General features: G+C 39.3%; 1 protein-coding gene across 19 annotated transcripts in view; it reads right to left on the bottom strand.

Annotated features, from left to right (window-relative positions):
- XRCC4 (X-ray repair cross complementing 4) overlaps positions 1–25,814 on the bottom strand; it is a 286,024-nt gene that overhangs the window by 86,654 nt on the left and 173,556 nt on the right. For 18 of the 19 annotated variants that reach the window (XM_070056390.2, XM_089312973.1, XM_070056391.2 and 15 more), the window contains one exon: positions 19,560–19,698. The exons of the other annotated variant lie outside the window; for it this stretch is intronic. In XM_070056390.2, the coding sequence (XP_069912491.2) occupies positions 19,560–19,698 (139 nt within the window). The remainder of the gene's footprint in view (positions 1–19,559; positions 19,699–25,814) is intronic. 19 annotated transcript variants of the gene reach the window in all.

Genomic DNA, 25,814 nt, shown 5'->3' with positions numbered 1-25,814 from the left:
CTTTTTTTTTTAAAAGATTTATTTATTTGAAAGTCAGAGTAACACAGAGAGAAGGAGAGGCAGAGAAAGAGAGAAGGAGAGAGAGAGAGAGAGAGAGCGTGCGCGAGAGGTCTTCCAATGCTGGTTCACTCCCTAATTGGCCACAACAGCCAGAACAGTGCTGATCCAAAGCCAGGAGCTTTTTGTGGGTCTCCTATGTGAGTGCATAGGAGACTTCGGCCATCTTCTACTGCCTTCCCAGGCCATACAGAGAGCTGGACTGAAAGTGGAGTAGCTGGAACTTGAATGGGAGCCCATATGGGATGTTGGCACTGCAGGCTGAGGCTTTACCTGTTACGCCACAGCGTCGGCTCCAGTAAGTTTATTTTGAAACAAAACATTTTTGAAATCCACGCATAGTTCTTTCACAATAAGCATTTTTCATGAATTTTTTGAAGATTCTTTGTATGTATGATTTTCAAAATTTTTTTACACCAAAATAAACTTGCATATTAATTCCATTTTCCAGAAACACTTTGATGTATTCTCATAAATCATTTTGGGTGCTTAAATGGCTTCTCAATTTCAACTTGGAATAAAGAGAACTTTCTTTTAAAAAAGCCTTATTTTTTTGAAAGGCCAAGTATTAGAGAGAGCACATATTCACATGAGAGAGCTGGTTGATTGCCCAAATGGCTGCAACAGCCATATCTAGGCCAGGCTGAAGCCAGGAGCCCAGAACTCCTTTCTGGTCTCCCAGTGGATCCCAGGGGCCCACACATTTGGGCCACTCTCTACTGCCTTCCTAGTTGCATTAGCAGGGAGTTGGATTGCAAGCAGGGCAGCAGGGAATTGAACCGGCACTCTGCTATGGGCTGCTGGTGTTCTACGTGGAAGCTTAACCTGTTGCACCACAATCCGGCCCCAGGATCAAACCAAACTCTTAATCTTCTGCCCTAGCCCTGTTCCTGTTCCTTGACACTGCCCAAGTCTTAGTCTTCCTGTCACCCAGTTATTAAGCCAAAATCACAGAAATCATTCCTGGCTCCTCTGACCCACCTCACTACCTCTCGTTCTTTACCTCTTCCCCTTCGCTGACTATTCCATCAGCAAATCTCTGTTTCCTAGGCCTAACATCAGCTTCATCTTTGCCACCCTAATAGCCATCGCCATCATCACTTCTTTCCTAGAGGACCCTCTTAATCACTACTGCTACATCCCTCTGCGTAGGGAGGGAAGAAAGAAACATGTGCATCCTTGCATGGCAGCACTGCCCGATTCCTGTTCCATATAGTCACCACTGGATCCTTCCATAAAATTAATTAATTATGCTACTTACTCTTTGGCAAAAAACCCTTTAATAGCTTACAACTAAGAAAAATATCCAACTTTCTCACCATGACCTACAAGGTCTGACAAAACCTAGCCCTGCCCACATCTCCGACCTACTGTGTACCAGCCACTCTCCCCATGCCGGCAATGTTCCTGCAGCAGTAGCTTGCTTTCTGTTGCTCTGTTGGTTTCAGTTTAGAAATGTTGTACTGGCTGTTCTCTGCCTAGAACACTCTTCAGCCCAACACTTCCAAGACCATCTCCTTGTCCTTCACGATTCAGCCTACACATCATCAGATACTCCTTTCACGACCAATTCTGAAGTGGCCACTCAAGAATGCATACCCATATCCCAAGACTTTACTTCTTTGCTTGACACACAGAATTATTTGTACTATTTTCTCCCTAATTACTGTATGTCTCATACCACATATATGTAAGTGATCTCTTGTCTCTGGTTCAACACTCTTTCTGTATCGCCTATTTCACTTCTTGGCACCAAGACGGTGATCAATACAAATGTTTTTCAAACCCATTAATAAATAGCACAATTAGATTCAAGATGGCAGAGGGGCAAGGTCATCCAGAAAACATAATCTATGGAACATGTTTAGATTTTAGGTACAAAGAGACAGCAATGGAATATTCTAGGAAAGGACTAGGAAGTCAAAAGAGAGGGGAGAGGTACAGATATACAGTGAAATGTGTTTTCAGAGGTTCACATGTGAGGAATGCATCTGAGGTCAGAGAAGCGCAAGTGTAAAGACAAAAAGGGAGCAGTGTTCCAGGTAAGAGATGATAGTGGCTTAGACCAAGTAATGGCAGTAGAAGTGGAAAACAAATGATTAGTTAAACCTAAGAGACATTCTGGAAGCAGAAAGCCTAGGATCAGCAGATCAACTGGATGTAGGACTAGGGATGGGAGAGGTTGCAGACAACTTTCAGATTTCGGCTTTCATTACCGTATAGACAGTAGTACCACTTACTCAAAAGAGAAAGAGTCCACTAAGTGAGAACCACCGTTTTTTCTTTTGTTTTGTTTAGATTTATTTTATTCATTTGAAGGGCAGAGTTAGAGACAGGGAGAGACAGACAGAGATCTTCCATCTGCTTGTTCACTCCCCAAATGGTTGTAACAGCTAGATCTGGGCCAATATGAATACAGAATCCAGGAGCTTCCTCCTGGTCTCCCACATGGGTGCAGGGGCCCAAGCACTTGGGCCATCTTCTGCTGCTCTCCCAGATGCATTAGCAGAGAGCTGGATCAGAAGTGGAGCAGCCAGGACTCGAATCTGCACCCATTTGGGAAGCTGGTGCTGCAGGTGGCAGCTTTACCTGATATGCCACAGCACTGGCTCCAGAATACAAACTAATATTTTATTTTCTTCATGGAAAATATCCTTTTCCCACTTCATCTACTTGATGATTTTTAAGTATCTGCAATGTGCAGATATTAAGCTAGTGTACAATATCTACTTTTTTTTTTCTGTCAACTTGCACTGAATTCCCAATTTTGAAGGTTAATTTTCGAACTCTGTCAAACAAATTTCCTCATTTGCAGTCCTTATTTGTGTGTCCATCCATGGCTTATGAATAAAAGGTACTTTTTTCTTTGATATTTGTGCTTTCCTCTAGTATTCAATCTAATTATTCCAAACACACCTCGAACTATGATGCCACATGGCATCCATCACTATCATGTTCTGTTGCTATTGCTTACTGATTGTTTCTGCAACACCATCTCCTCCTTGAGAGAAATCTGCACCCGGTCTATCTGTGCTGTCGCCCCAGCACCACACGCAGTGCTTGGCACATACTACCCATTTCATTACTGTAGTAAGGTGGAGATTAAAGGCAGAGGTCTACAAGCATTGTCTAGTTGGCATTTGTAAAGCTAAGTTTTCTTTTATATTCTGAGTTTGTTTGCATTCTTTGAAAGCTATCGTTTGGGACATGCTTTGTGGCATAGCAGGTTAAGCTATCACCTGTGACTCTGGCATCCCATACAGCCGCTAGTTTGAGTCCCGGCTGCTCTACTTCTGATCCAGCTCCCTGCTAATGGGCCTGGGAAAGCAATGGAAAATGCCTTAAGTACTTGGCTCCTGCCACCCACTTGGAAGACCTGGATGGAGTTCCTGTCTCTTGGCTTTGGCCTGGCCAAGACATGGATGTTGTGGCCATTTGGGGAGGGAACCAACAGATGCAAGATCTCTTTCTCTCTCTTTCTAACTCTGATTTTGAAATACATAAATCAATCTTTCTTAAAAGGAAAGTTACTGTTATATGTTCCTAACAGTTTATGTGGACTCCAAAAGTCTGTGTTAGACTTGCAAGATTGTTTTGTTCGGTGAGAAGGCCAAGGTTTTCATTTGCATTTCTCACTTAGGTGAGAGCAAATGAAGTGTCCTCTTCAACAGTTTCTATGTTTTATATGATGTCATTTATTGCTTAATCAGTAATAAATCTTAGTAAACAGAAAATGATTTTTAAAGTTTCCTTGAAATACAGACAGACAGATCTATTTGATTTTATAGAAATAATATTATTACTTCCTTGGTTTGCCAGGTTCAGTTGTAAATGCAATTCATATCTTAACCTCTATAATTTGGAAACTTCTAGAAAGTCCCATATCCTGGCCCCAGGGAAAACACTTTTTTTAAAAATCAGCACTATATCCATAACAGATTCCGGCATTGAGAAATTCAATTTTCTCTGCAGTCCATAAGCAAAATATCATATATCCCCAGGCAAGAGAAACCTTATGACTTCAGATTACAGTGAAAATACAAGTCCAGGAGGAATATTTCCTGTGACTGGAGCTAACAAGAACCCCCACAGCAAAGGTTTTTAGAGGCCACAGTACACCTTCCAGAGTGACAAACTTTAAAGCATGCTTGAAGATAGCTTGCTGATTTACTAACCTATACAGTAAATTAAACTAAAAAATGAAATAATAAAAATGAATAAAAGACTTTTCATGCCTCATAACACATACATTTCTGCATATAACTATACCAGCAAGGGAGAGAGGGCTTGTCACGTCTTCTGGGAAATCAAAGCTCGTGACCACCAAGTTTTGTTTACCCAGCTTTTGTGGTAGGCTGATTCCTAAAGGAAGACAGATGACCGACTTTGGTAAAGGCCATGTTTACCAAATGACTTTCAACAACTGCTGAGGCTTCCCAGCCCTCGGTACTGAGAGGGAGCGACCTTCAGGGTTTCCTAACCCACACCCTTCCTCTCCAATCACCCTCACACTTAACAATCACTATCCTTTCCAGATACCTCTTCCTAGATGACTTTAACATCCTGCGCCCTCAGCCCTCATGGATGTTCGTCAACTTTCCCTCCATCCAATATGCGGTTTCCAGGGAAGTTCTCCTAAAGTTCATTGGACTGACCTTGCCGCATTCATAAAAGAAGTCTAAATAAATAAGCTCAGTAAGCAAGCTTCTTCATGATCTAAATCTGCCTACCTTACCAATCTTATTCTTTTAAAAATACCTTATGTATTATTTTTGAGATAACATATTTTTAATTTACATTATGATCAACGGCATTTGCACCACTACATAAAGAGCTCAACAAAGAAAATCTAAAAAGAAGACCATAGCCCAGCAAGAAAACAGGCACAGGCTATACACAGTAATCAAAAGAAACACTATTCCTATCCTGCTATTAAGATAAAAACTCTTTCTTCCTATACACACTATTTCATAAATAAGACTATTCTGTATATATAATTTATATCCTGGTTTTATACTGAAATTTTAAATTACAGGTTTTAATAATATTTTATCTAATTTGATGCAATTTCACTATGTCACGTTATTGAATGCTTCCTTTGTTAACAGATTTTCTTGATTATAATTGATACTGTTTCTAAGACCTTTTATTGTATTTTTTTCTCATTTATTTTTATTCACTTAGAGTGTTACTTTCCTAAAACAAATGATCAGAAACAGAATTTCTGGGTCAAAGGTATGCCATTTTCACAACATTCGATTCATGTTATCAAATCTGTCCTTCTGAAATCTTGTGTCGGATCACATTCTCACCAGCACTGACTTGTTGGAGCTTCAGCATTTTTTAAATCAACAGGATGTCAACAAATGCTTAAGAACAGTATTTTTTACAGTGTTTGCTATTGATTTTTCTCTAAACTTCCCATATATGAATACTGTATGTACATTTTAAAATAGAGATTTTAGTAAGGTCAAACCCACATATATTTTTTCATTGTGATTTCTTCTGTTAGTTTTGCTTGTTTGTTTATTTATATAGGCTTAGACATCCTTGAAGGATTTGCACGAAACAGAGCTGAAGAGCTCCAAAGATCCAAGCAGCAATCCAGCTACCTGGGGAGTGTGAGAGCAGTATCTGGTCATCGTAAGTGAGAGCACACTGGTCAGCAGTTCAAAGCCCACGATGTGGACTGGCACTCAGACGGCTTTTGGAAAGCAGATATTTAAGTGATTTTAAAGAAGTGAACATTTTTGCCTTTCTCCGTTTTGGCTATGACATAGGAAAGATTCTGGGTCTTATTTTCCAAAGCTCACAGAATAAAGTCATAGTCTTCGTAAACTGCTTTTAATAGATGTTATTTTTGGATCGACTGGAGTTAGCATATGAGTAAAAATCAGTAAATAATACACAAAATTGATTAAAGAAAGGAAAAGATGCTCAACCTCATTTATATAAAGTGAATTTTAAAATAGTCACAGAAGTTGTTACAATGAGGCGCTGCGTGATGGAGGACTGGCCCTGGACCCTCCAGATTCCTCCTTCCTGTGTAGTCTGTTCCCCTAAGAGGACAATTCTTCTTTTTAGTTAGTGGATATCTCAAGGTTCTTTAAGAAAAAGATGCAGCAAGTGCCAAGTCACTTTCTTCTCTAGTCTATGGAGAATATGCTGCCTCCCTCCATGTCAACCATCCTGGACCCACGATTCCTCCTGTCTGCTGCTGCCCCTTCTCCCGGGATGAATTCCCTTATGCTAGCTGGGAGATGGGCTGAGAGGGGAGAACAAGTCACGGGGATGTGTGCCTCTTCATTTTATTGGTAAGAGGCCCAAATTACACATGGAAGTCTCCTTTGCATCCCAAAGACAACAGACAGTCATGTCTCACGAAGCCTCTGGGCTAGTGGCCACCCGCACTGGTAAAACCTGCAGAGGCAGGCTGGGATGAAGGGGGTTCTGTAGACTACCCTCAACGATTAGTCCTTGTATTATCTGTCTTCCCTTCACACTTCTGGAAAAACCATTCCCCTGCAAAGCCAGACTTAACTAACTCCTCTTCCTGGCCAGTCGTATATTATAACAGCTCCTTATTTGATGGTCTTGCATATGCAAAATCAACTTTGTCTCCTCTAAAACTACATAGTTCTTATGCTATTGTGGGACTTGGCACACTGCAGACATTGCTACAGCCAAGTTGTAGACTTATTACATACAGTTTGTCAGAAAATACCATGTGGCCACAAAACAAAAGATATGCATGTGTATTATGGATTAAACTCCCTTTATTGGTTTATTTTATAAACAATGATTGCTGAAGACACAGCCTGGGACTATCTCTTACTGGTGTATTTCTAGAAATGGTATTTGCAGTAGTAAGCAGTGACTGGTAATGACAGAATTACTTTGTTCAATGTTTATTTTACATATAGTATATTTTGAAGCAACACATAAAATTCTGGCTTAGAGAAATTATAATTTTTAGCAATTGTTTAAAAATAAGATCACTGTAAAAGCTTTATATTTAAAGAAAATATATATGTTAAAATTTACTGAAAATAAATAATGATGCTTACACAAGTATTGGTACTCCTTGTTCTTTAGTAATGATTTACCAATGACCACACAATTCTTGAACAATAACTGATTGATGTGTATTTTCAATTTCTTAGGTTTACTGTTTTTTATTCTTATGCCTAATGTCTTTATTCTGTTTGCTCACATCTCATTCACTCTGGAGGATCATGCGTCCTTACTAGGGACATAACTAGCTTCTATTTCAGACATCGTGAAAAAGCCCTTCAGTTCTGCTCTGACAGACACTTTATTTCAGCATGTTTTAATACAAATCAAACACCTATTTTACATTGAGATATATACCATGGTAGACGATACTGACGTTTGCCATTACAATGTAAATTTTGAATACCGTAAGGCAAATAATAGAAAAGTGCTCGTTTTTCCTTCACTATTGAATGATATGAATTATGAGCAGGGAGTCATTTCTTTCGATTCATAACCCAGCTCATCAGGTATAATAAGCATTTACACATTATTCTCTGTGCATAGAATGCTTAAAATAAACCCTAAAAATGTCTGATAAAATAATTATTATCAAGTTAAATTTGGAGAAGTTTTATGTACCAAAATCTTTCAAATGCTAGGGGCATAGTATATATGATACATGATAAATTTCCTTCACATAAAACTCAGAAAGATTACAACAGACTCCTATTAAATTAAAAAAAAAAATGAAATTTGAGTCTGTCAGTAATTTGAAATTTAAATATACGTCATAGCCTGGGGGAATTGTAGCAATGGTTGTTTCAGGGTGAATTATAAACATGGAAGTACTTTTCAAATACCTATGTAAGTTCTACTGAAACATATTATCCTGAAACTATGTTAAAATCAGCTTAAAATAGGTGCACTTTCAAGGCTAAGCCTCTGATACATTTAATACTCATGTTTTAAAAGGCCATAAACTATGGCTAAAAATTAATATTTAAAAATATTAATATATTGTTCATTTTGTACATTTAAAAAATACCTGCTTAGAAAAACTTTATCTTAGAATGCTACTTCTGGTTTTATTGGCAAACCTGTAATAATAATATGATCAATCTTTCCTTAATTATTTTTAGTTGCAAACACAATTAATAAATCATCTTGGAAGTGCCCTGACCGTAATCAGTGTACTCTGGAAGGAGTCCAAGGGCCCATTAATCAAAACCCGCGGCAAGGAGTGAGAGCTGCAGCTTGAGCAGTTAGGCAAACACGGAGGGAAGCTAATAAAAACCTATCTCGTTGTAAAACCACCCCTGTGTTTACTTTTGCAACTAACATAAACATTATCATAAAATTAAAGTTGTGTAGAAAATGAGGTTTGCTCATGATGACTAAAGTAAATATATACCAATTGAACATTCATTTTAAGTCCATAATTTGACATTAAAGAAGTTTAAAGTTCAGGTACCAAAAATTCAACAAGAATCAGATACCTGAATCTCATGGTCATATTCTCCATTAAACACACATGCAGCTGCTTTCCAAATATTTTTGAAATTTAAACCAGAAGAAAGCAATGAATTGTTAGCAAATTTTTAAGAATCAAGGTATAAACATGAAAAGAGGTTCTTTTTGAAAAAAAAAAATAGGATGGCCAATTAGCACTTTTGAAATCTCTCTCTCTCTGTTCATATATATGTCTAATGCATACTTTGCAAATCAATTGTTTTAAAATAAAGTCCTCCAACATCAAACCTCCAACATCATCCCTCCAAATATACTATTTTCATCCAACATCAGACTACATTGATTGCTAAATGCAAGAAAACCATTTGCTGAGTTAGCACAAAAAAGGGTATGAATAACCTTCTTTTCCATAAAAACTGCAAGAAAAGAAAGCTTTTCACGTTCAAATTTTCTAAAAGCATTTCATTCCCAGGAAACTTTTTCCAATATTTAGCTAAAAGCCTGGGGTTAACACAGTGCTTTACAAACCACAGAGTATCATCTTCCTAGAGCATCCTCCTTAGCTAGAGCTTGCACACAGGATCTAGGCCTACTCTCTTCCATCTTGAAAGGAAGGCGGGACAAGGTATTAAGCCCATCATAAGCCTGCAGTCACAGAGCTTATGGTTCCATCTCAAAGGCTGTGTTGCAGCAATTTTGAGCAAGCAGTTAACCTTGCTGAAACTCAAGTTTAGTCAGCTATTTACAGGTACAGATACAAATAGAAGAATTCATAAGAATTGTGCTGAGACTAAATGAATTAATGTGATGAGATAGAAGTGCTTACCTCAGAACCTGGCACACAGTAATCAAATAAATTCTAGTTATATAATTGAGTGGCTATAAAGTATGGTCCTCCTAGATCGAAGACCACAGATGTAGTGCCTGTCTCTGAGCAAGTTATCTAACCCCTCAAGGAATCAGCTTTCTAATCAAAGTGATGGGTGCAGTTAATTGAGATAATGCATGTAAAGGGCTTAGCACAATGTTTAGGGCATAATCAATACGCAATGAACATTAAATATGATCATTATTACTAGGGAATAGATTTTACGCATAACTTAGGTGAATACCAAATGTCATTTACAAAGCGAAAACACAAGTGACCAGCAGAGAAACATAAACTAATATTTAAGATACAAGCTGCTTCTATAAAGTAATAGGAGACAAAGATAGCCAATGAAAATCAGTTAAAGTTTTGAATATATAATAAAAGATGAAGTCCCAATATCAATAAATAGCTGAACAATATGGATTCTCTAATGATTAATTACAAAAATTTAAATGGGCTACTATTCATTGATTGAAAGGATCTGTCAATGACCAAAATGAATTGGAAAACAAAAGAACAAAAGGCAAACACTGAATGAGGGAGTACAAATTGTTAAATCCTTTCTGGATGAATTCTTGCAAAACAACAAAGTACTGACGAGGATACATGTCCTCTAACCTAGTAATTCCATTTTTGGGAATTGATTCTAAGGAGAAAAATCAATTACTTGTATGTGCAAATTTATGTACAAAGACACATGATGCTCCAATTCTATTGAATTGCAGCCGGGTTAGTGGGGGGACGTAAGCTCTTTGGAACCCTGCACAGCTTTGAAAGACGAAGTAGTAGCTGTGGTTAGGCGGTCAGAGGAGCCTGATGTTTGTAATTACTCCTCTAAACAAAGTGCAGGGTTCGTGCAGTTTCTTCAAGGATGATGCTGTGAGCGACTAGTATAAAAAGGCAAGAACTGAGTTTCTCTGGCTCCAGGAAGACCATACCACAGGCAAAGGCTTATCAGTGTCAGCTGGGCTATAGGCTGACCTATACCGCACCCTTTCCTGCTCCCCGTAGCCGTCAGTTCTCTGACAAGATTGTGTAACCTTGGCAAATTAAATCACACACTCACCCCACGGTGTGCGTGAGAAGTGTTTGGCCAGTTCACTACCCCTCTGAGACACTGCAGCTACACAGTTTCTTAATGGGACCACTGAAAGGCTGATTTAGAGCACACAGCTAAAACTCCTTTACTGCAGTTCAAGGAGCAACATCTGTGAAACGTTATGATTTCATAATATTTTTCAGGTCGTTTTAACAATGTACTCGAACTTCGTGTTTTCAGAAGACATCCATCACGTGCAAGACTAAATCATGTCTGTGGACTAAATCATGTCTGCGAACCTATATATTTTTGCTTGTTAGACTGCAGAAGCCGAAGAGTACATAAAAACATCGAACACCATACAAGTATTTCTTTGTACTTTTGGCCCAAACTACTTTAATGGTTGATGTGGACCTCCTCTTAGAGGTGTCCTAACATACTCCAATCACCCGAATCTCTTAGGAAAGGACCCCATTCCCCTGGCAGGGCCATCAGGGATAAGCAGGTTTCCTGAGCACAGGACGGGGAGAGGAAGAGGCAGGTGCTTAGACACATCAAAAAAATTTTTCTTACGCCATCCTGTTTACAAAACAAGTTTTTTTTTTCTCTTGTACTTCTTTTTAATGCCTAAAATCCTACAATTATGGTTGAAATGTTCTTTTATTTTAAAAACCTTTGATATCCAAGAATTTTGAGGTTCCATATTCTAAAATAATACCCTACTATAGTTCCCAAGTCCGACTGTATAAGGGTGCTAAACTTATGAACATTTGAAACATTAAATGGTGTCAAAGGAATTACTTACTGTGGCATTTCTTTCCTCCACTTAACCCAAATCTGAAAGCTAGGAGTACTTGTTCCTATCAGTCTGTTTAGCTCTTCTCTCAGCCACAGGAGATGTTATGCTCCTGTTCGGGAATGGAGTGTGTATGGTGTATCTCTGAGTCTAATTTCCCTTGTTAGGCATGTGAGTAATGCTGGCTGTGTTGTGACTTTGGTTTGGTTTCCTTTGGTCATGTGGGATCTGCAGCTCTGATTGGGACAAGGGGTTCTCATTGTTATGTCTCTATGAGGCGTTAGCTAAGCCCTGTTTCATAGCTAAACTCAGTATATCTTGAAATTGGTTTTCTTCTGATAGATAGAGCGAGCATATGGAAATAAGAAACAGATCACCTAGAAGAAGAAAACAAGGAATCCAGGTAGAAATACAGTGAAACAGTTAAAGAGATGCCAATTATCAAACATTAATCAAACCATTTAATATAATCACTTTGTTATTTGGTTGATTTTATCACCTGGCTGCTAATTTCAATAAGACTGGGAAATTGACTACATTTATATAAAGTAATCAATTTGTTAGAATAATCAGACTAGTTTATGGGGCCTCAACTGACCTCAGATCATACCAACAGGATGCAACTAACAAGCTTTAATTCACTGATACGAATAGAGCTGGAGATATTTGTATTAGGTTTGTGTAGAACATTGAGAGAAATAATGAGAGCTCTTAAAGAAGATTTAAATGAAAAACTCTTTAATTGGCTATTATGTTGCATGATACAACATGCTTTCATTACGATTGTGAGCTCGACATCCAATAATGCCCAAAGAGAGGGCCATTTTGTTCAGATACACATTATGCCCTTACAGGTTTATAGAAAGAAAATTCAACCATATTCTTGTTCACATTCAGGATTTCACCTGGAAATATAACTAAAGTCTATAAATACACAAGAAATTTCACAACTTCTGTAGTCTTTGTCAGCTGGCTCATTTTGTTTAACATACAGAAGTAAAAAGACATGCCAAAGGACTCTATAAACCCCAGTTTCAGCCGGCACAACACAGGAGCAAGGGAAGCACAGCACACGGTCATGTGGGTGTCAACTCTCAGCGCTGACAGAACGGGACTGTCATCATACTCTGTGTATTAGTCACATGACTTTCCCAGCATTTATCAATATGTACCAGATCCAACAAGTTCAGTCTTACTAAAAGCAGGAAATCATTAACAATCTAAAATGTTTCCTTAACGAAAGATTTATATTTACCAAAAATGGGCAAAATGGCAGTTCAAGCGCACCTCAGGACTGCCAACACGTGCCCATTTCTTGCTTCCTGTGTTTCAAAAGAATGAAACCTTTATTACTGGAAATTCAAAATTGTACAACTTTAATCCGTTTGAAAAAGAACTTTAAAAGGAAAGTATGATATTTTTAGATAAATTTAGGTCACTAGATCTAAGAAGATGCACTGTTGCCCCCATATGTTTGAGTTTTCTGGTCTGTCGCTCCCCTTCTTCGTGGAGGAACGACACAGGACCCTGCGCTGTTCTTTTGTCTGCTCAGCCCTCCCCGGGTTTGCTGCTGGTTCTTCCCGGGTTGGCTACCGACCCTTCCACCTCCGTGGAAGGGCGGTTCCCCCTGCCACTTTCCCCACTTCCGCCGGGGAGCGGCACACCGCCGGCCGGCTCTCTGGGGGGCTGCTCAGATGTTCCTCAGGTGTTCCTGGTGCATGTTGTCTCTCTCCTCCTTTATAGTCCTCTTCCACCAATCCCAACTCTGCTACCCACACGCCGAGCACGCTGCTCTCCTCCAATCAGGAGCAGGTCCTGCTGTTTATTGGTTGAACTGGAGGCAGCTGTGTAGAAGCTGTTTCCTCCTCTCCCAGCGCCATATTGTGGGAGTGCAGATGCATAGAATAAGTCTTAATTCGAGTAACAGTCTAGTCCGAGTTGCTCCCCACACTGGTCAGTGTGAGAACATGATAACTCTTAACAAGAACTGAAAGGCAGTGCTGAAGACAGGGCAAACAGGAGAAAAGTCTTGTTGCACGAGACCCTAGGAAAGGCTGACTGCCTACCGCGGCTCTGCACCTGCCTGCTCTGGCCTCCTGCAGCCCACCTCACACCCTCTTCCCTGCTCCCTCACTTCATCCCACACGTGTTCTACTTGAGCAGGCACTCACCCGTTGTGTCCTCACCTGAGCACTCTGCTCTGCCCCGTCCACTATCTCACTTCACCATCACAGCTCACAGGATGATTCTCAAGCCAAGCCACATCCTTTTTTGCTGTCTCCCTAACTCCTGAATCCTTCGGAAGTGTACAGTTACGTATTTAGGCAATGATGATTAACACGTGTCTTCTCTCACACACTAAGCAATCTGAGATCAGGAACCATATCTCATTTACTCAGCAATAGTCAGAACTCTTGTTTCAACAAACAGCGTTTTTGGTGTTTCCTGAGTCCTGTAAAATCATACGGTACTCCTACACTGGATAAAACTGTGCTGGGAGGAGAAATTACATTGTAAGGAACAGACGGAAATGTTTGAATTTTGCATAGACTTAGAATTGAAAACAACCAATGAAGTTAGGCTTCCCAGATGAATTTAACAATATAATGGTTAATATGTTGTGGTAATGTCATCCACAAAATTGAAACTATTTGTGTGATCATTTCTTCATTACTAAGAGATAAAAACTGCATAATAAACTCATTATCTGTCAACTTTTTTAGTTTAACATGACTAAGAATCTGGTAAAATATCTTTGTTCATGCATAACCTTGAAGTATGTAGAATTTTGATCATGGTCATTTAAGGTTTACTTCTATTGGATATCCTTAGAATATGTACGTAAGGAGCTATCAAATATTTTATGTATTTTTGGTGTGTTTTATAGGCAGGTGATACTTTCTCATCTATAGTAAACTGAAGAAGAACACCATGGGGTCAAAAAGTTTCATAAGCAGCAGAGACTAGGTAATGCTGAATCAACAGTTACATTGAGAAAGGATAATAATAACTCAGTAATGACTAAGCTGGTCTATGGCTAAATTTCATGAGTCCAAATAATTCCTCCATGTAAAGGCAGTCTCTTTCATATCATCTTTTATGAACAGTAAGGGGTATGTCATTAATTAATCTACTGTGTAATTACAATCACTCACTAGTGGAGTGACCTTAGATAAGCAGCTTAAACTGTGCACAGTACAGTTTTGGACATCATTTAACAGAATAGGCTTAGTATTTCAGTACTAAACTGTTTCAACTTAACACTGCATCACTATTTTTTAGACTAAACTTGGAAATTGAGAAAATTACATTTACCTTGTGTTATAACATATTTTTAAGACATTAGAAGAGGCATATTAATTCAGACTGTCCAAAGCATATTACAATAATCAATTAAAATGTTATTTAGTACAAATGCAAGTTACCTTACTAATTTCTGTTACTATTTTCCCATTTTATTATTTGAGATTTTACTTTATAAGCAGGTTGCTACAGGACATACGTATGTATGACAATCTGAGAAACCATCCGCATTAAAGTTTTTACTTTCGTTTACAGAACTTGAAGAATGTGCTAGATTTTCCTGTGTGAATGATGTTCAGTTGCTCACTAATCATGTTACTGTCTACTCTCTATGCTAAGGCTTTATAGCCTGGGCACTTGGGGAGGTCACCTTTGCTTTGCCTGAGATGTAACATCTGTTTTGAGGGCAAATCTGTTGTCCTTCTAACACAGAAGCATGTATGGAAGAGCTAAAAAAGTGTCAGACTGAAGAAATTGGACAGTCCTGGATCATCATCATTATGTCATTTCATTCTTGTTTAAATGCAATTCCAGAAATTTAGGCATATTTATCAAAAAGAAATATGCTAATGTAGAGTTTGACCTTCCTTCTTCACCCTTGATCTAAGTATACTTTACCAGCATTTTATAGAATAGGGTTAAATATTTCCACAGTAGTTTTGATTCTTATTTTCTCATATATTATGTATGTTTTATTATATAGAATTTGTATTGGTACAACAGCTTTACCACACATTTTCTTTTATATTTGATACACATAGTTCACTTTGATAGTTTGAAAGTTGACTACCAAATTGATTACTGGTCTCAGTTGAAAAATAACAGTTGTTTTATCAAATGCTAATAATTACCACTGCTGCTTTTCAATCCACTTCATTATCTCAGGAGGAATTAGGTTAACTGGTTTCCTTTCGGAAAGAAAATTTTATTATACTGCTTAACCATGAACACAAATTAAATGTGATATACAAGTAACACATTGTGAATTTCTGATACTGACAGGCTACTGAAGAAGGATTTGTAATCCTAACAATGAGTTCCCTGTGTACCTCACTGGCAAAGATCACAAGCGGTTCTCTCAGATTCATGTTAAATGCCCTCATCAATGACCACTAATGAGAACATACTCTAAAATCTGAAACCTAATTCCAGTAATTCCAACTCAGAACCCTACTGCTAGTATACATCCCTCACTGTCCTTGAAGTCACAGAATTATTTGCGTATGTCTCTGGCTCTGTAAAGATCACGTATCTTGTTGAGGGAGTGGACCAAGAACAGACTGAAATGAAACACTGGCGGTGCTGCTCAAGGCAAATGACTGTATCTCGCTGAGTCTTGGTCGCTTAACCACTAAGAAGGAGAAACTAATACCTACCCTGCAGAGTCTGCATGAGATTTAGATGACAGACAACATACACAGCACTAATCATGACTGCTCCATGTCCTGTATCTCTGTTTGCTCTCTGCAATTTGACACTGGAACAAGGACACAGAATCACAATAAATGTCCAATTAACTTCAAATTTTTTAATTTTGCTTCACAGTTTAAGAATATAAAACAACTTGTATTTAAAATTTTATATTATGCCATATTTATAAACTTGTAACTTTTTAAAAAGATCTTATTTATTTATTTGAGAGGCTGAGTTACAGACACTGAGAGGGAGAGACAGAGAGAAAGGTCTTCCATCCACTGGTTCACTCCCCAAATGGCAACAATTATTTTCTCATGGATATTTTATATTTTAACTGCTTCATGAGTTGTAATTGATAGTAGATAATAAATGCAAAAGTGATTTATTGCTAGATCATATTCACCTCTTGAAAGTGGTGGACAGATACAGGTACAACAGTATTGGGAGAGATTTTACAGATTGTGTAGTTTAATTCTTTCATTTACAGACAAATCAACTCAATCCTGGATGGGTAAAATAACTGCACAAAAGAAAAAAGAAATTAAACACGGTATCTATGATTACTGCTTTCCGCAGCTTATCCTTAACAAGCCAAGCTAGAAAACACAGGCAAGACGCCTGGTGGGCATGTCTTCAGGGACTAGAGCCCTCAGAATTCATTACCAAGGGGCAGAGGGGCCTGTGAGGTTCAGAGGTGGGGGCCTTATCTTTTCACTGGTAAGTAGCAAAGCAATCCCATCTGCATCTGCCTGGGGGGCTGCAGGAGGCTATATTAACCATAAAGATGCTTAGGCAGTTATCAGATAAAAAAATCTGCTTAAGGAAAAAGGAAAAAAGTAGTAGCTTTAGTTTACAAATAAAAGGGTTAATCACTAGTATTTGGGAATCTCTTATTCTAAGGTTTGCTGGAACTAATGGCTTGTGGGTGTGTGTCTGTTTGTGTGTGTTTTAACTTTTATTTAGCAAATATAAATTTCCAAAGTACAGCTTATGGATTACAATGGCTCCCCCCCCATAACTTCCCTCCCGCCCGCAACCCTCCCAACTACTGCTCCCTCCCCCATTCCATTCACATCAAGATTCATTTTCAATTATTTTATAGACAGAAGATCAATTTAGTATATATTAAGTAAAGATTTCAACAGTTTGCACCCTTGTGTGTGTGTGTTATAGAATCTTCTAATGTTTTTGAGAAAGAATTTGGAAATTAGAACTACTAACTTTGTAAGAGCCATAAAATTTTAGTCTCTATTCAAAATGGAAAAAAATCAAAATAAGAACATAATACATAATTTAACTTTTATTTGGTCACAAAAAATAATTAAAAGTCAGGGTATCAACAATACAACATTTGATTGATATATGCTAAACCAAATTTCCTTTAATCTTGAAAATTCTTCCTGATATCTAACACATATACATATCTGTCATTTCTACTTAAGGGCAGTCCTGCCCAAACACCCTACAATGATATAATTAGCAGACAATTCAAGATAAGTGATATGGTTGGTGGTTTCAACTTTCTAAATGGTGAAAGTATACAAAATAAACACAGACCTGATCATCTACGCGTGGAACAGAAAAGGAACACGGTATTAACTGCACACACGTTTCTAGAAACACACACATTGTCTTTATTAAAACTCTAAATAAAAATATTTAGTTTTGGCTCCTAGCCAACCCCCCTTTATCCCTGTACCATGGGTATCAGAAACCTGTTGAAGCAATGCAGTGTACTCTGAAGACATTAGCAACGTCAAAGCCTAACATTTAGTCCACACCTAAACTGAAAAGGCCCCAGATACGGCTCTCCAGTGTAAAACCCATCTATTGCCTTCTCCCCTCACCCTGACATCTGTTAGACAAAACAACTGGACAGAAAGTTCCCGGAAGGCTGAGGTTGTGTCTACTTTCTACTCCTGCAAACCCCACAGAATCCAATATCGCGTCTCACACAGACTCCATGCTAAGTACTCGTTTACTGATTTGGCTGAATGAAATACAGAGTTTTCTGTATTTTTCTAACAGCTGTAATTTTGTTCTTTCTCAGATTAGTCTGTAGGAATATGACTCTTCAGATGTTTGTAAATGGGAAATATTCTCAGTTCATCATGTAAAAGAGATCCTACTGTGCTTTCAACTCTGGGGACTCTATCAAGGGGTTATAGCTGATGGATAAATAGATACAAAGCAGCAAGAGTTTAGCGCAGTCTGGAGTGTGCACACATTGCCTGAAGACATGAGATTCAGCTCTGTATGCAGATGGCAAGGCTAAGCAGAACCGTCAACAGTGAAGAGTGTAAAAACCCCAGGATCAACAGCCAAAATAACCCCACCGCGAACTACGCTATTCTCATCTTTATCTTACACACTCCCTCCAGTTGGGCTGCCAGGCTCCTGAAGGCACAGCTCAGACCTCAGCCCTTGCATCCCCACTGCCTACGACAGAATTCGAAACTTTCCGCTCTCACGACCCCCGTGTACTTTTAAACATTCTTGAGGGCACCAAGAATTTTAAGGCCACATTTTTGTTTATGTGGGTTGTATTGCCATAATCAAAGTTAACACCGAAAAACCTGTAGAACATTCATTAATTTATTCAAAGCAACACAAATGCAGCATGTGCTAACACGAATAACACCCATTAAAAAGCATCCTTAAAAATTCCAAACAAAAAGTCTTGGGAAGGCATTATTTTATCTTTGCAAATCTGTTTGATGGTTAGCTTGATTAAAAACAAGTGGATTTTCCATAGATTCTGCATTCAATCAGCTGTAATATGTTATTTTATTTGAAGAATATGAAGTAAACGCAGCCTCACGCAGGTATGGGACTGGAGGAGGGAGGGCCTTGTGGATCCTCAAAAAGGATCTCAGGAACCCATGGGGACCCTCATTCCACATTTTGAAAACCACAGACTAAGTAGCCTCTGCCATGTGATCATTGTTCAGTGACTCTTTGCCAATTAATGAAAATGAGAGAAAAAATAGTTCTCTGAACATATGCAGATGTAACCCAACACAAAAATGATTTGAATATTCATTTTGCATCCAGTTATTAATATTCTTTATAAATGCTTATTGTTTGCCATAATGAAATGCTAATTATTTCAGTTCCTCAACTCATTCAAACTACACTGGGATATAGATAGAGGGTAGTCTAAAGAGTGAAAAATACTAAAATATTCAATGCAAAAATTTAATAGAAATAAACATGATTTGAAAGGGACATTTTTACATGAAAAAAAATACCAAGCATAACCAAATGACGTGGCTCATTTGAATGCTCAATGGATCTCCTTTAAGCAGTAAATTAGATTGAAACACTTTACTGAACACAAGCTGGTTCCTAATATTTTCAGTATCCCACATGCCATTTCTAATTAATTTATAAACAACCATAAAATTTGCTTATATTTCTGGCATTTCTGCTTTAAATCTTAATGGGAAGTAACCAAATGACTGAGAAAATATTTTGATTTGAACATTTTAAAATTTCCAAATTGATAATTTTTAATCTTAAAAATAACTCAGAAATAAAAATAGAATCTTGAACACTATAGGTTTTTTTAAATGTTCACTGCACTGTACTTGGCAAAGCAAATGACTTACTTTTCCTTTTCTTGAAGATGCTGCTCCTGAGGGGCCATCTTAGGTTCTGTCCCAAGATTTTTCTGCATTCGCTGCCTCCGCTTTCTACTTGGTGCAATATCAGTGACATCAGGACTGGAAATAATGGAATCATCCTTACCTAAAGTAGCAAAAATAAAATAGGACTGTGACTCAACAAAATATGCCTTTAATTTGTTTGTGAATATGAAACCATGAAAACCCTAAAACCTCCCTGCTGAAGCAAACTGAAGAGGACCCAAAGAAATTCAGAGTCATGGATTGGAAGATGCAGAGTCAGCAAATCTGCATACTAGCCAAAGAAATTTGCAGCTTCAACCAATGTTTATAAAAACCCCAGTGATATTTTTCACAGAACTAGAAAAAAAATCCTACTAAAATTTGTATTGAACCACAGAAGACCTCAAATGGCCAAACTGATCAGAATCAAAAAGAATAAAGCAGGAGGTATCACAGTACTTGACTTTAAAATGCATTACAAAGCTTCAGTAAGTAAATTAGGATGGTACTGACATAAAAATAGATCCAGCCAGCTTCACCCTGAACAGGCAAAAGCTGAAAGTTTTCTAAGATCCAGAACAAGACTAATATTGCCACTTTTACACTTTTATTCAACACAGTAAAGGAAGTCCTAGCCAGAACAATTAGGTGAGAGAAAGAAAGAAAGGGCATCAAAATCAAAAGGAAAAAATCAAGCCGTTAGTTTGCAGATGACATGGTCTTACAAACAGAAATCCCCAGTGGAAAATGACAGAGACCTTAGATGTAAACGCACACATCCACAAACCCACTGATCTTTGACGAAGGCGCTAAGGACAGCATTGGAGAAAGGACAGTCTTCTCCCTCACTGGTGCTGGGAACACGGGGTCTCCAGGTGCAGAAGAATGAAGCCTCCTCTCATCTCTCACCATGACTAAAAGGAAACTCAGAATGGCTGACAGACCCAAAAGCACACCTGAAACGGAAGCTGCTAGAAGAAAAGTAAGGAAATCACTACAGTGTATTGGACCAGGCCTAGGGTTTCTGGACCAGACCTCAGAAACACAGAGAACAAAAGCAAGAACAGACAAAGGGGATTTTTATCCGACTGAAGAGCTTCTACACAGCAAAGGGGCAACCACCAGAGTAAAGGAGCCACCTTCCAAGGAGAGAATACCTGCAGGCTGTGCACCTGACAGAGCGCTCGCATCCATAAGATACGGAACACAAACAACTCGACGAGGAAAAAATCCAGCTTGAAACTGGATAGTGGATTTAAACAGATATTTCTCTTTTTTTTAAAGATTTATTTTATTTATTTGAAAGACAGAGTTACCAAGAGGGAAACCTGTTGGAGTGAGGTGGACACTATGGGAAATGGTGGCTTGATCAGCATAGCCCTGACTGTTAATGAACAACTTAATACATTATCCCTCTTAGTAGTTTTTTTTATCTGTTCTACTTAATATGACTGATTTAGATCTGTAATTGATGCACAGTTATTCTTAAGTGTTGAAAATTAACTGAAATGTGATCCCTGTTGAACATGGTGGTGGGAATGGGAGAGGGAAGAGATGTATAATTTGGGACATGCTCAGGCTGACTTGCCCCAAGTGGTGGAGTTGGAAGCATACCAGGGGATTCCAATTCAATCCCATCGAGGTGGCATGTACCAATGCCATCTCACTGTTCCAGGTGATCAGTTTCAGTTCACAGTTGGTCATGGTGAAGGGACTGGGAGTCAAAGGGAACACATAGACAAGTCTAGTACCTGCTAACGCTAACCGATGGAGTAAATAAAGGGGAGAGTGATCCAACATGGGAAGTGAGATACTCAGCAGACTCATAGAATGGCAGATGTCCTAAATAGCACTCTGGCCTCAGAATCAGCCCTAAAGGCATTCGGAGCTGGCTGAAAAGCTCATGAGAGTATTTCAGGCATGGAAAGCCAAGACACTCTGGCAAAAGATCTCTGCGAGTGAGATCCCAGTGGAAAGAACAGGTCATCAAAGAAGGAGGTACCTTTCTCTGAAGGGAGGAGAGAACCTCCACTTTGACTATGACCTTGTCTAAACAAGATAAGAGTCGGAGAACTCAGAGGGCTTCCATAGCCTTGGAAACTCATGACTGGAGCATAGGGAGATTACTGATGCCATAGATGGGAGTGTCAATTGGTAAAGTCAACAACAGGAGTCACTGTGCACTTACTCCTCATGTAGGATCTCTATCCTTAATGTGCTGTACATTGAGATTTAATGCTATAACGAGTACTCAAACAATATATTTCACTTTGTGTTTCTATGGGGGTGCAAACTGTTGAAATCCTTACTTAATGCATACTAAACTGATCCTCTGTAAAAAAAAAAAAAAAAAAAAAAAAAAAAGAAAAAAAAAAAAAGAAATTATCAATTCCCAACTTGACTCTCACTGGGATTAAACATGACAATAGGTCTGCTCTGATTTCATCATCATTTAAAAAAATCATCTATTATTTTTCACTTTATGTTTCTGTGTGGGAGCAAACTGTTGAAATCCATACTTAATGTATACTAAGCTGATCTTCTGTATATTAAGATAATCGAAAATGAATCATGATGTGAATGGAAGGGGAGAGGGAGTGGGAAAGGGGAGGGTTGTGGGTGGGAGGGACGGTATGGGGGAGAAGCCATTGTAATCCATAAGTCGTACTTTGGAAAATTATATGCATTAAATAAAAGTTAAAAAAAAAAAAAAAAAAGAAAGACAGAGTTACAGAGAGAGGTAGAGACAGAGGGAGAGGTCTTCCATCCACTGGTTCACTCCCCAGATGGACGCAATGGCCGGAGCTGTGCTGAGCCAAAGCCAGGAGCCAAGAGATTCCTTCTAGGTCTCCCATGTGGGTGCAGGGGCCCAAGGACTTGGGCCATATTCTACTGCTCTCTCAGGACACAGCAGTGAGCTGGATCAGAAGAGGAGTGGCCGGGACTAGAACCGGCGCCCATATGGGATGCCGGTGCTTCAGGCCAGGGCGTTAACCCGCTGCGCCGCAGACATTTCTAACAGAAACATACAAATAGCCAACAGGTACATGACATGCTCAACATCAGAATCATCAAGGAAATGCAAATCAAACCACAATGAGACATTATGCGACTCCAGTTAGATCTGTTATTATCAAAAAGACGAACGATAGTAAGTGTTGGCAAGGATGTGCACAAAAGGGAGCCCTGGCACACTGGCTGGGAGAAACGTCGTTAGTAAAGTCACTGTAGAAACTGCAAGGAGATTCCTCAAAGCCCTACAAGTAGAGCGGCCAAATGATGCAGCAATCCCACTACCCGGCATATAATCAAGGGAAATGAAATGCAGTTGTCAAAGAGACATCGGTATTCCTCTGTTTACTACAGCACAGTTCACCGTAGCTAAGAAGGGGAACAATCTAGGAGTGCATCCTGTGATGTGGGGATAAAGAAGTCTGGCTATATATGTATGTTAGGTAGGAAGTCAGATATGAGCATGTGTGTGTGTGTGACAAAGGCCTGAGGAGACATTTAGGTCCAGCATATGCATCTCAAAGTCATCCCGATAAGTTTCAGGGGCAGTCCAGCGTCTGCATCCTGCCCTGCTCCTTCTACTGGATAACCTGCAGGTGGGGGTCCCTGCCCCTTCTGCCTGACAATCTTCCAGATGCAGCCCAGTATCTGCATTTCAAATATCCTGCTTCTATCCTGATCCTCCAGGGGGTCTAGCCCATCCTTCCTTTAACTGGGGCGACGCCAGTCAGGCCCCCCCCCCCATCTGATAACTTCAGGGGGAAAACTCAGATAGGAGTTTTTAGTAGGAGTGGAGGCGGGAAGGCAAGGCCCATCTCTTTAAAAATCCTGGCCTCAACCAGACTGTGCGCTCAGTCCTCTGCCTCCATGCTGAGCTGGCCTCCTGGCCTGGCCAGGTGTATTCCATTCAACCATGTAACCTCGCTCTTCCCCCAGTCCGAGCGACTGGGCACTCTCTCTCAGGTTCTGTCTGGAGAGGTGCCCATCCATCCTTATGGATGTCCCTTCCCTAATAAACCTTGCTATTTTACCTCCCACTACTCTCTGTCTCACGCCTGAATTCTTTCTTGCATGAAGACAAGAACCCCAGCATTCACTGGTAACACACATATACTGATATAATAAATATGCTCATATATAAACACACAACCATCATATATTTATATATACACATAATAGATATGCTTATATGTAAATATAAACACACATTGGCCACATATATTTATACATAAATATAAACATACATGATGAATACCTTTCAGCTATAAAAAAGGATGGAATCCTGTCATTTGCAACACAGATGGAAGTGAGATTGCTGTGTTAAGTGAAATAAGCCAAGCACAGAAACACAAGTATCACATGATCCCCTTCAGACATGGAGTCTACAGCATAAGTGATCTCACAGAATTTAATATGGTGGCTACCAGAGGCTGGGGAGGAAAGCGGTAAGGATGGAAAGGGAGAAGTTTGATTGATGGGCTCTGGGTGATAGCTACATAGAGTAGGGAATTCTGGGTTCTGTTGCACAGTAGGATGACTATAGATGATGTTAATGCATTTTTTCTCTATTAAAAATAAGAAAGGATTCTGAATATATTTTCACTATAAATAAATTAATTGGAGACATATTTATTGTGAATATTACAAAATATATTCTTATAATGAAACATCACATAGTAGCCTATTAATATGTACAATTCTTATATCTAGTACAATTAAAAACATTTTTTCAAAGTAATAAAAATTTGTCTTGCCAAATGAAGAACTCTATACTTTTCAACAGTCAGATTCTCTGCTGAAGCTGTGGTTACAGCTAAAGAAGCTATGAAAACATTTCTCTCCGTATCAGATTTTAATTTGGATGAAACTCTTGGAGTCAAAGGCATGCAGTAATTCACATCTCTTCCCTTTGAGAGGTGGCATGATGCAACGAGTCAGCTGACTAGGATGTGGGTACACGCACTGCATCTTTAAGTGGCTCCTTGTCCAGCTGTAACTCCAGACAACTGTGGTTTGGTGCCAGGAAGAATCATCATTCCCACCTCAGGACTCGTCAACACCATCCAAAGAGAGCGTTTTAAAGGAGACGGTGACCTCTCAAGCTTATGCGACAGGTTCATGAATTCTGTTTATTTATACCAAATACTTAATTAACAATTGTGTGTGGCAGGACTTAATCAGATAATTTATTATTATGATTGCCTTGAAGTAGACTTCAGAAAAAGTACCTAATCTTCTCACACTTTCTCAGTGGCTATCACACGCACCACAGAGAAGCTGAGGTGGGCTCTGACCAGGCGTTTCCAGCCAGTTCACACAGCATGAGTCACTTCTCTTGAGTTGCAGGCCGGTCTCTCCATCAAGCCGGGATGAGGAGGAAGAGCTAGGTGTGCACGCTTAGTTACCGCTTCGAAAGAATGCATCTTTTTTGGTTTGTGTTTGCACCACCGGAAATGGTGTTCCGCTCAGCTTTTCAGGCATGTGTAGTAGCAAATCATATCCAAACAGATTCTGTTGCTTTAAACATTCTTGTAAAATGAGGTTTGATATGTATCTAGCCTTTAACGAATGGCAAACTCCTACATCCCAACCTCCCTCTCCCACCTGCAGTGCTGGAAATCAGGAGGAAGGGGCAGCCCTCCGACACCCGGGATCTAAGCACAAAATCACTCATCCCCAGCATTTCTCAAATTTAGCCCATCCTGACTCCACCTTCCACCTGCGAGGACACCGTGCTCTCCTTCCCTTTGCTCTTCGTCTGGAGAAACATTTCTATTCTGACCGTGAATCCCCTGAACAACAGCAGACTGCTGTTCCGCAGAAGAGATTTGAAGTGCATCTGTAGCAAGTCAAACACAGGGACTTCCAAACTGTCTGCACTACTCATAACCTCGCGTAGCTTTATGTGGAAATGATTAAGGTTTTCACTTCCAAGTGATGCATCCTATATGAAAGCAAAAAAAAAAAAAAAAAAAAAAAAAAAAAAAAAAAAACCATCACACTGCATTTACTAAACTACACAGACTCTATAGAGACAGGTGCAAAGGGTTCTGAGGGAGGCGGTGGCCTGGTTGCAGCGTGTTCACGATAAGGATACAGGAACTGAGCCTGGGGCAGCACGGGCAGCAGGCAGACAAGCACTGGGAAGCAGACAGAGACGGATGCTAAGTACATCTGCAAGCTTTAGGGTCCAGGCAGAAGAGTAGGACTTTGATATTGACTGCG

The sequence above is a fragment of the Oryctolagus cuniculus genome, chromosome 14 (genome assembly GCF_051225735.1).
Source record: "Oryctolagus cuniculus isolate XC-2025 breed Fujian yellow rabbit chromosome 14, ASM5122573v1, whole genome shotgun sequence".
Taxonomy (NCBI): Eukaryota; Metazoa; Chordata; class Mammalia; order Lagomorpha; family Leporidae; genus Oryctolagus; species Oryctolagus cuniculus.
This window is presented reverse-complemented; position numbering and strand designations above follow the sequence as displayed.